The sequence below is a fragment of the Asterias rubens genome, chromosome 9, assembly GCF_902459465.1.
Source record: "Asterias rubens chromosome 9, eAstRub1.3, whole genome shotgun sequence".
In the NCBI taxonomy this organism is placed as follows: domain Eukaryota; kingdom Metazoa; phylum Echinodermata; class Asteroidea; order Forcipulatida; family Asteriidae; genus Asterias; species Asterias rubens.
The window spans coordinates 307,514-319,776 of NC_047070.1; the positions used below are offsets into that span (position 1 = coordinate 307,514).

Genomic DNA, 12,263 nt, shown 5'->3' on the forward strand with positions numbered 1-12,263 from the left:
TTGCTCGTACCAAGTAAGATTTTAGTGCAAATAAAATATTTTGTGTAATTACCAAACGTGTACAGTGCCTACAGTACATCACCGAAATAACTATTTTAACAAACTATTTTAAAGTAAAAAGCACTAATCTAGCAATTTTCCTAACTCTCGAAAAATGGCCCGATGCAAGCCAGTATGCCCCGTACAGCTATTCTGCACCGGGCGCTATAGGGGCCGGTGTCAGCTGCAGTGAGGTTGCGTTCTGCCCGGTACGTTCCCCAACCCACCATGGACGTGCATGTCCGACGCACTGTGAAAAGTCTGTAATCACGGAGGAGGGCCATGCTCACGACTTGGTAGTTTTAGTTTTCGGCTATGAGCGATTTTAACATCAGGGGGTTTGGGAGAAACTTTAATGTATTGGGGGGAAACAAATTCAAGAAAATAATACAAAGAAAAAAGACTGAGAGACTTTTATTTTGACTGTTAACTATTTTTTCCCAGATTAACTTTGAGCTTTGTCCGAGTGAGTGTGGCGCACCCATTTTTTAAGTGCGCCCCCTATTGTTCTTTATATAAAGTTTATCTAAAAAAAGCAATCTTTAAAACTACAGAGTTGTCGACCCATACCAAAACAACCTGTTTTCATTATCTAGCTGATATTAATTATGAGGAAAGGATTATAGCGCCCCCTATGTTTTTGTTTTGTATGTATGGAACCCATGCATACATCAACTCAATTTATATGATTTTGATTGTTTGGGGCCAGACTACCACTTAAGCACTGCGCTACACACTGTTTACAAACATACAAGAACAAATGATTGGGTAAAAAAAAGGCAACATTTCCAAACAATGGAAAACATACACGAAGAAGATCATGGAAAGCAATCCAAAAAGACTCATGGGCCAGAAAGTAACGGCGAATCAACCCTTCTTCAATCTACTTACGGGAATGCAGGTAAAATACGTGGTTGTGTAACTAAAAACATTTTGAGTGACATTCAATTCGCTGTCATGACCATGACAGAGACAAGTCGACCGAGACAAGTCGACCTCCGACCAATGTCGACCTCCGACCAATGTCGTTGGGTCGTGTACAGTGACCAGTCGGGACAAGCTCGAGTCAATGAAGGCCTATTTTGTGTGTTGCTATGTTGTAATAATCGTTTATAGGGATTGATCTAGGGTTATGATTATTGCAACTATTATACACATAATGAATGTTTATGAGTGCAATGGTGCGAATATGTTCATGAGTTGAAAGATGGAATGTTCCATTCAACGAGGCGGAGCCGAGTTGAATGGAACATTCCAGCTTTCAACGAATGAACATATTCGCACCATTGCACGAATGAAAAACATTCATTATTTGTTTTATATAACATCCAAGTAGAACTTTGTCATTTTGATTGAAAGAAACAACTTTCAAAACAAACAATTTCAACTGTAGAAGCTGAATGCTAGTAATTTTACTATGCCTTCTTGCAGTAACACCTGCTGCGTTACCAAAGACACGCGCACGCAGTGATGTTTTTACTCAGCTTTTTCGTTCCATCCGAAAAGTACCATTGCACGCTGGCAGCGTGCCAGCGTGCAATGGTACTTTTCGGATGGAACGAAAAAGCACGGTGAGTGACTCAGCGTGCAATGGTACTTTTATTTGCTACCACGTGACGGACAATCCTCCAATCAAATGGCAAGGATCTGCTTGGGTGTTATATAAAGTTCAATAACAATAGTTGGTTTTTCGTTTTCTGGTCTTGAATGATAAATGTCTTTTTTTAATGATATAATAAATTAATATATTCTAATTCTAAAATCTAATTCAACTGATCGAATGAAGATCGAGTTTGTTTATGAATATGATACAAACATTGTTATGTATTGATTTTATTTTCGCTCCTCTCGTCTTCTTTATTGTATTTAAATATTTTTAGTGTTTTTAAAATAATTTTATGCTTGTCGCTTAGGTTCTTGACATAAGGGCGAGGTGCTGGTGACCTCTCACCTCTATGGTGATGTATTTTTTAAACATGGTTTGCCCCTGGTGGTTTTGTTTAGTTTAATTTAATTTTGTTTACCTTTCTTTTGATTTTTAAAATTGCAGTATCTGTATTTTAGTGTTGTTTTTCAAAATATTGTTTTCTAGTGGAAAGCGCCTGAAGGCCTGGCATAAGGCGCTATATATATACTTGTTTATTATTATTATTATTATTATTATTATTATTATTATTAATATTATTATTATTATTATTATTATTATTATTATTATTATTATTATTATTATTATTATTATTATTATTATTATTATTATAACTACTGTGGATTCCAATTATGAATCTTGTGTGATATGTATATTAAAAACGTGATCACCTTTGAAAATGTATCGTTGACAGGTTAGTTTTAGTGTATAAATAACTATATTATTATGTTGGTTTTTTGTTGTTCTTCTTTTTTACATTAAAAAAAGATAATTTAATGTTTACCGTTATTTAATTTATATTTAAATTAATTTTACAGTAATGACAGATGATGATTATGTGGCATGTTACTGGATGCAGTTAGACAAAGCAGTGAGACAATTACTTTATCAACAACCAGGAGTTTCCATCAGAATATCTTATGAACAAATGTACAGGTAATTAAATCAATTCAAATCAATTCAAATCAAATACCTCATTCTTGCATTATGTGAATAAGTCAATGTGGTTGACAAGAATATCAGGAGTTTGTCGTCAACTTTGAGTGATTCATCAGCCCTTGATGGGATTATGTAACAGTTTTCTAGGGTAGTTAAGGGTATCTGATTGCTGGTATCACTCTTCATTGCTTGTTTTATCAAGTAAACAAACATGATGATCCTTTTGTTATCAAACTTGCAGTCATTGTAGATTTAATGTGAAAATATTGGCCTAATTTCCATGGAAAACTTTCCCTTAAACTTTTTTTTGAAATCAGTTAATGATTACCTTTAAGAGAAAATTTCCAAAACTGTAAGTGTACTTTACATTGTGAATGTTTTGTTTGTTCCACAGTTGCGTTTATAAATGTGTTTGTCAACAATATTCGGAGCGGATGTACAAGGATTTGAGGAGACTTATCACTGCTTACTTGGAGGATAAATTCATTTATCTACAGGTATTGGAACAGGTAGACAAGTGTGCTGTGGGGGGGGGGGTTGTGCAGTGGAAGAATGGTTAAGATCATGTGACTCAAGCTCTGGCTTGTTCATTGCTGAAGTCCCATCTTATGTAAACCGCTTCATATCATCAGTTTAATGAAAGTGTTGAAAAATAAAGTTTGACCGATGAAAAAGCTGATGGACTCGTGAAATGACAAATTAACTGGTCCTATTGGCTAGTCTAGCTACAGAAATTAAGAGCAAACCAAGGTTTTTTAATACCAGAATATGATTGTAAAAAGTGATTTAGTAGTTACGGATTTAATAAGTTCTTCAATTCTGCATTTGTTAAAAGCACTTAAACATTTATTTGATTTGTCATTTAGATGTGCACTGGGACCGAGTTTCTGAAGCAATTCCATTCTGTGCTCAAGCAATACACCGTAGCTCTTGGAGGAATAGTACCCATATTTACATTTTTGGTAAGTTTTGTCTTTGTGAATGTTTTTAATCTTTTTTGATTTGGAAAAATTACTATTGGGCGGGATTTGAACCAACGACCTCCATATTAACGTGCAGACGCTCCACAAAATGAGCTATCTAGCCTATATTGTCTGTCTCCTTTTTTTGTCATTATCTTCATTCAGGGGTGCCACCCAGAAGCCATAATCTTTTTTGTTTGTTGAATCTTACCAATGTTGTATTATAAGATCCAACGCACTAATATAATGTTTCTGTTTATTTGTTCTTTTTTACAGAATAGATTTTATATCACTCAGAAGCTCAGGACAGAACTAAGACCAGAATTGGAGAAATTGTTTTTACAGAACTTAAATACAACTATATATCACGCACTAGGTAAGAATTGACAGATTTGACCAAGAAAGCTGTTACTTAGGGAGTATAATGGTTTGTTGCATACCAAGCAATTATTAAAGTACAACATTAAAATGTTGTACAAAGTCCTTTACAATATCAGTCCAAATTTATTATTATTATTATTATTGCTCTGGTTTATTGAAATGTATTCAAAATTTGTGGCGCGAGGCCGAAGTGGATCTGGAATTTAATTTACAAAGAGATAAAAACATGCAAAGATTCATACAATTTTTTAAAGGATAAAATTTACACACAAAACTTATACAAATTTAGTTAAAACTGGGATAGGGCTGTTTTTAAACCTTTCTGTCCGGCAATAAGGAGTTACAAAGATTCTTGGATCTACATGGAGGGAGCCATTCTCTGTACCCTGATGGGTAAAACAAGTTAGGTCCCGAGTTTCAAGGAGAGCTGATCTCATCTTACTTTAAGAGTCTCAATTTTGAACTTATTACAAATAAACTGGTAAGATGTATGACTCCTTAGATCAATAGAGAGAATGGTTCAGACAAGACAATCAGCAGATTCTACTAAGTACATTAAATATTGCTAGCTAAGAATTCTCACCAATATTGAATTATTCCTTGTTGAACTTTTAGTGCAGTTACACGAAGCGCAGGAAAAACCTTTCTCTGTGGATCCATCTATTGCATCAGATATAGTCCATGGACTCTTCTCCTTTAATCCAGGTAAGTCTAAAAGAATGATACCATCTACCAGGCTTTAGCAATGAACCAAAACTATCTACTAAAAACAGCAATTTCTGAGACTCGCAGGGCATTCATACAGAAACCATCAACCAGACTTTAGCAATGAACCAAAACTATGTACTAAAAACAGCAACATCTGAGATTCGCAGGGCAGGGCATTCATACAGAAACCATCAACCAGACTTTAGCAATGAACCAAAACTATGTACTAAAAATAGCAACATCTGAGATTCGCAGGGCAGGGCATTCATACAGAAACCATCAACCAGACTTTAGCAATGAACCAAAACTATGTACTAAAAACAGCAACATCTGAGATTCGCAGGGTACTCGTACAAAAACACCAAAGAACGGGCCTCTCAGCTTACCACCTGGGCACCAAAACATAGGAGGAAAAACAGATGAAGACACAAGCTGACTTGTACAGATTAAGTCATGGTAGTTGCCAGGGACATTGGGGTGCGTCCAACCGAACTCCCCATCTTAAAGCCATTGGACACTTTCGAAACAGAATTGTTTTTTTAAAGTTCACAGATTTACAAATAACTTACAGGGTTTACAGAAGGGAATGGTGAAAAACTTCTCTTGAAATATTATTCCAGGAAATGCTTTACTTTTTGAGAAAACATTAAAACAATATAAATTCTCGGTATCGAGAATTACGGATTTAATCTAAACACATGTCATGACACTGCGAAACGTGCGGAAACAAGGGTGGGTTTCCCCGTTATTTTCTCCCGACTCCGATGACCAATTGAGCCTAAATTTTCACAGGTTTGTTATTTTATATATAAGTTGTGATACACGAAGTGTGGGCCTTGGACAATACTGTTTACCGAAAGTGTCCATTGGCTTTAATGGGAGATAGAGAAGAATTGGCACCTCTCAACATGATTCAAACCTTGGTTGTCTAGCGACAGAGAGAGACCAGAACTTAACCAAACAAACTCCTCCAAGATTCATCTCAAGAATTGGCCTAAATTTGATTGATTTGATTCTGTTTACCCACTGTTATACTTGATCTTGTTCTTGCTGTAGATTATGCGGACTTACACCCAGGGCTGTTTGCTAAATACATTCCAAGTATCTTGCCACCATGTCTTATAGAAAACATCCCGGACTACATCAAGGAATCACATGAGATGAGGATTCAACTTCTCTCTCATCAAGAATTTAACCGGTAGGTACTCTTCAAGATGAAACTAGTTCTTATATAGCGCATTTTACAATAGCTCCTTGGGGAGTATACAGCCCCAGCTGCTGTGGCGCTAAGAAGGCTTAGGTACTCTTCAAGATGAAACTAGTTCTTATATAGCGCATTTTACAATAGCTCCTTGGGGAGTATACAGCCCCAGCTGCTGTGGCGCTAAGAAGGCTTAGGTACTCTTCAAGATGAAACTAGTTCTTATATAGCGCATTTTACAATAGCTCCTTGGGGAGTATACAGCCCCAGCTGCTGTGGCGCTAAGAAGGCTTAGGTACTCTTCAAGATGAAACTAGTTCTTATATAGCGCATTTTACAATAGCTCCTTGGGGAGTATACAGCCCCAGCTGCTGTGGCGCTAAGAAGGCTTAGGTACTCTTCAAGATGAAACTAGTTCTTATATAGCGCATTTTACAATAGCTCCTTGGGGAGTATACAGCCCCAGCTGCTGTGGCGCTAAGAAGGCTTAGGTACTCTTCAAGATGAAACTAGTTCTTATATAGCGCATTTTACAATAGCTCCTTGGGGAGTATACAGCCCCAGCTGCTGTGGCGCTAAGAAGGCTTAGGTACTCTTCAAGATGAAACTAGTTCTTATATAGCGCATTTTACAATAGCTCCTTGGGGAGTATACAGCCCCAGCTGCTGTGGCGCTAAGAAGGCTTTTTTATAAACATTATCAACCTCTACCCTCAAAAGTACCCATTTATACCTCTTGGTGAAGAGAAGCATTTATATTAAGGCATTTTGCTCTAAGACATGACTGGGATTCAAGCCCCTTATCCAATGACTTAACCACCTGAAATTAAATTTGACATTCTAACTGCTTGGTCGTGACGCTCATGACTCAAACAAAAGGAGCTTTCAATTGTCAGTGTAAAAGGCACAAGGCTTTACCAAACCATATCTTTAAATTCACCCATATATTGATGCATGGAGAGCACTGTAGTACTTGGTGTTGTCTGAATCCTGCCAGAAAAAAACCAAGGCTACTCGGGTGGGATTCGGACCCAGGAGCAATGCATTTTGCATCAGCAGATGTCTTAACCACTAGACCATTGTATAGACTCGGTAATGAGAGGTCAGTTTAAATCCTATAATAAGCAGTGTGTACTACAGCACCAAATCTACTGACACACTAGGGCAAACCTCTTCTTTTAGCGATAAGTGTAACTGGGTGCATTACATAGGACACAAGACCCACGGCTCTACCTCTCATCAGAAGGACACAGTTATAATAGTCAAGTGTCACAACTGGGACTCGAACCCACACTCTGCTGATTAGGCACACCAGAGCTCCAGTCCGGTGCTCTAAACTGCTTGGTTTAGAAAATGCTGCGATGCAACCTTCTGCCAACTTAGATGCGATTATTACAGCTTTGACAAAACCAGTCATTGAATAGTGGAAGGTTTGAGTTAACTTATGTATTCTCATCACTGTTTTTAACTTTGAATTCTACCTTTTGTTGTTTGACTTTTTGTAGAAATAATCAATGTCAGAGGAAAAGATGCAATGATGCAGAGACTACAATGAAGAGGTGACACTAAGAAAACATGGCGAACACAATGAATAATTACAGTCTAAATCTACGATCCTTCACACAGACTAATAATAATAATAATAAGACTTGTAATGCGCACATATCCACCCTGCTGGGTGTTCAATGCGCAGTAAAACCAAAAACAAAACAAAAACAAAACACAACACAAAGAAAAACAGACACAACAAAATTAGTCATTGAAAACCTGTGACATAAGATAAGTTTTCAGAAGAGACTTGAATTTTGCAGTACAAAGACAAGATCGAAGATTAAGTGGTAGAGAGTTCCAGATGCGTGGCGCGGCTGAAGAAAAAGACCTGTCACCCCATGAGTGTCGAGACTTGGGTTCAATGAGGAGAAGCATAGAACTTGATCGAAGATTCCTTGATGGAGTGTAAACTTGAAGCAGTTCAGAAATATAGTGGGGAGCCTTGCCATTAAGAGCTTTGTGGACAATGAGCATCAGCTTGAAGATGATACGTTGAGAGATAGGGACTATAATGAAAAGGTGACAATAAGATAACACTGAGAAAACACTGAAGAATTACAGACTGTATCCACGATCCTTCACACAGACTGTAATGAAGAGGTGACACTTAGAAAACACTGATAAAACACTGAAGAAGGATTGCTCTCTAAACCACTGGTACTTCACATAGGAGAGACTATCATACGGCGGTGAAACTGAGAAAACACAGAAGAACACCGAAGAACCACACTATGGACCCCTGTTTTTCAGCCAGAGATTACAATGACAAGGATGTCCGGCTGGCGTAGTGGTATCTATCCAGGCCTTCTACCTCTAGGATGCAGTTCAAATCAAGCCGTGAATGTGGATTGGGTTTTCAGTCAAATACCTGACTGTGTTTTTTCATGGACCTCCCACATCTAAACCTGAAACTACCTTCCTTGTCTTCTCTCCATTGGGTTCTTGGCTAGTACAGTGATTAAGTTTGCTTTTCTGAGAGTCCCTGACTTCACAACCAGAATTAATTAATGAAATGAAATGAGTTTACACTAAGAAACATCTGAAGATGAACCACACTCTAATCCCAGATCTTTCACCCAGAGAGTTTGAGGAGTTTACACTAAGAAACACTGAACCTGGTCGGCTGAAAAGTTCCTGATGGTCTTAGCTTAGGCGCAGTGTGATCCTGAAAAGTCAGTCGCTGACTGAGGCCACCTTAAGAAACACTGAAGAAGTACACTCTCCAAACCATACCCCTGATGTTTCATCCAGATCATTACGTGTTTAAGAAGGGCTGCAATCTTGAGCCCTGGTCTTTCAACCCAAGACTATAATGAAGTGGTAACACTAAGAACACTGAAGAACTACACTCCAAAACAAACCCCTGATGTTTCATCCAGATCATTACGTGTTTAAGAAGGGCTGCAATCTTGAGCCCTGGTCTTTCAACCCAAGACTATAATGAAGTGGTAACACTAAGAACACTGAAGAACTACACTCCAAAACAAACCCCTGATGTTTCATCCAGATCATTACGTGTTTAAGAAGGGCTGCAATCTTGAGCCCTGGTCTTTCAACCCAAGACTATAATGAAGTGGTAACACTAAGAACACTGAAGAACTACACTCCAAAACAAACCCCTGATGTTTCATCCAGATCATTACGTGTTTAAGAAGGACTGCAATCTTGAGCCCTGGTCTTTCAACCCAAGACTATAATGAAGTGGTAACACTAAGAACACTGAAGAACTACACTCCAAAACAAACCCCTGATGTTTCATCCAGATCATTACGTGTTTAAGAAGGACTGCAATCTTGAGCCCTGGTCTTTCAACCCAAGACTATAATGAAGTGGTAACACTAAGAACACTGAAGAACTACACTCTAAAACAAACCCTTGGTATTACACATGAGTATCATCATTGCCATTTTGTTCTCAAATCCCTAAACAGAGTTTGGACCTGTATAGATTCTAGAGACTTGACCGACCGTCACTTCATTCAAAGTGAGGTCATAATTCCATGTATTTTTAAAGGGTTTTTAAACTAGTCATCATTTGATCATGTATATACATATTTTTTTATACTTCACAGGTTGAAATTTTACAGCACCAGACCATTTGAGATTCTGATGAACAGGTCTAAAAAATGTGCCTGGGATTTTTTTTCTCTCAGAACTTGTATCAGTGTAAAACCAAAATGACAATTCAACTAGGATTTAGTTTCAATGTGTCGAGATAAAAGGTTACTTTTCATGTCATAATTTGACAGGAAATACTTCCCTAATTTGAGCTAGTTCTGATGAATATTTTAAAATGGGATTGTATGCCTGATTTAAATATTTTAAATATTGACGGGTTGAAATTAAAGAAATTTGAATTAAGGCCCTAGATTGTTACCACACACCCGTACTTTTACACAGTGTATTCATAAATCGATTTTAATATTCAGGGTAAAAGTTGACTCGGTTGTGCCTGCATTTTAGTCCCCTATGAACTTTGAAGGTCAGTGTGCCTTGACAATCGGTTTTTTATATTTATATTTTAGAAGTTAAACGTACGGAAGTGTTAAAGTTGAAGGAGAGCAAAACAGAACATAGAGTCATTAGTTTGATTTATATTGTCCTAGTTATGAGATAGTACCAGTCATAATTTTGACCTATACCATTAGTCATAATTATGAGATTTAACTAACAAAATATGGGATATGCTTACTGGGTATAAGTCTATGACTTGGACTACATGTAATGTCATAATTAGCCTCTTTGTAGATTCAAAGGGAATTCAGCCCTTGAACTGCAAGGTTTGAATGTTTTATGAAACCAGATAATAAAACTTATGAGATGTTTAGTCATGATTACGACTTTCTTTTGTGTTGCTCAATTAAGCCTTAAATGCTTCCATAGTAAGGTATGAAATGGTTTTTAGATTAATATGACATTTTACTATTGACTAAATTAGTTTGATAATAATGGTTGTATGGATGGAAAATTAATTGTTTTATAAAAGCACAAAAATGAACAAGTAGAGAGAGAAAGTTTTTTTTTATCTTAGTTTGAAAAACCAGTGTGCTGTACTGAATGATAGCAGGGTTTGGCAACTTTATTGAAAAGATAGTTGACTTTATTATTTTGCAAAGTTATAACAAATATTTTGACCCTTAAAATTTAATTTCCTGGATTGCATGGTGTATTTATGCGTTTTAGCATCATAATTATGTCGCCTACTTAAAACAGTCAATGTGTTTTATTTGTAAATCATGGTTTTACTTTTTAGTTAATAAGAGCCTTTTATGGACAGAATAAACACTAGATAAAGAATAACTTGATATATTTTATTTGATAAGAGAATTCCAATCATGTAAAAAGTGAGATGTTTCTGAAAGTTTTAAAGTCGGGTTGTAATAAGATGATAATAAAAACAAGTTAGTAAATAAAAAGAACTTTATGGAGTGACATTGATATAATTGTTCAAGGTACTGGACACTATTGGTAATTACTCAAAATTATTTTTGGCATAAGAAACGGCTCCTTCTGAGGTAACGTAGTTTTCCACAAATTTGAATTCGAGACCTCACAATTAGATTTTGAGGTCACGAAATCAAACATCTGTAAGCAAACAACTTCGTGTGACAAGTGTGTTATTTTAGTTTCTTTTATTACTATCTCGCAACTCATTGACGACCAATTGAGCTTAATTTTTGTTTATATGTTATTTTATGCATATGTTCAGATACAGCAAGTGAGAAGACTGGTATTTGACAATTACCAATAGTGTCCACTGTCTTTAAATCGAATATTGTTCAGTAATCAACAATGCACATCTCTACATCTCAGATACATGTAGAACATGCTCTCAATGACCAATTGTATCAACTAGTGTTTAGGTGATGGTGGTGGTTGGGGGGGGGGGGTATTACACCTAAATGTAATTAGATACAATTGATGCAAGGTTCCCAATCCAACGAAACATTTGACTTCGCGTATTTTTGGCCGCATGAAATATCATAACGCTACACGAGATTGTTACAGGACCTTGAGCTACCATAGTAATTGTGCAATGCAATGTTCTGGTCCGAGGTCATGGCCATAAGAACTTTACAAACTCTGATCTGAACTAAAATATACGTAGAAAGAAATGACACTTATTTCTGTGTATTTTTATAGTCTTCCTCTTATCCATTAATTTGTACAACATCTACATACAAACTTAAGATAATTGCGATAGAAATTAAATAGTATACTTCATACACTTCGAACAAAATTCCATTTCGACTTAAGACGAATGTGGCTTGACAGGGCTAGCCAATGAAAAGTTAACACTTTTCTCTCAAAAATAACAACTTATCTCAAGACACGGGTTACGACTTCATAAACGAGAATTTGGGTCCTTGTAGAGGCACTGGTCATTACTCAAAATACCTGATAGCATAACAAGCTGGAAAAGTTTCCGTATGGCGCCACCACTTTTTCATTCGATATGAAATAATATAGTATCTAATTTACCCCAATGAGATATCCCTTTTTGTAAAAAAGGGTGAACAACTGGTGCCCGCAAACGGAAAGTTATCCTTTCTTCCATTTGTCCCCTACAACTTTGATTACCAACCGAGTAAAAATTGTCACTGATTTGTTATTGTTTCCATATGTATGGATGCGAGAATACTGGTCTTCGAGACCAAAGGTTTCCGTGCATTTTACCTCGTGACCACATAATAGACTTATATTATATAGGACGGTTCCGACGGTTCTTTTTCCAGACACAGTTTTGTGATAGTTTGGGGATCAAAGCATTAGATGCGAAAGTGCTAGTTTTGTAAGCTTTTGAAGAAACAAAATACACCCAATGGAAGCAGTAATAAA

At 36.7% G+C, this 12,263-nt stretch overlaps 1 protein-coding gene across 2 annotated transcripts; it reads left to right on the forward strand.

The window, feature by feature from the left end:
- Positions 1–769: 769 nt before the first annotated feature.
- LOC117294817 (CDK2-associated and cullin domain-containing protein 1-like) lies at positions 770–7,569 on the forward strand. 2 transcript variants are annotated; one of them, XM_033777351.1, is made up of 8 exons: positions 770–940; positions 2,503–2,620; positions 3,018–3,120; positions 3,490–3,585; positions 3,862–3,961; positions 4,582–4,671; positions 5,731–5,872; positions 7,380–7,569. In XM_033777351.1, the coding sequence occupies exons 1-8, from the start codon at positions 835–837 to the stop codon at positions 7,435–7,437; spliced, it is 813 nt and encodes a 270-aa protein (XP_033633242.1). In that variant the 5' UTR covers positions 770–834; the 3' UTR covers positions 7,438–7,569. The 2 variants fall into 2 exon arrangements, with proteins under 2 accessions (XP_033633242.1, XP_033633243.1); XM_033777352.1 differs by having other exon boundaries at positions 5,731–5,876; positions 5,975–7,443.
- Positions 7,570–12,263: the final 4,694 nt, after the last annotated feature.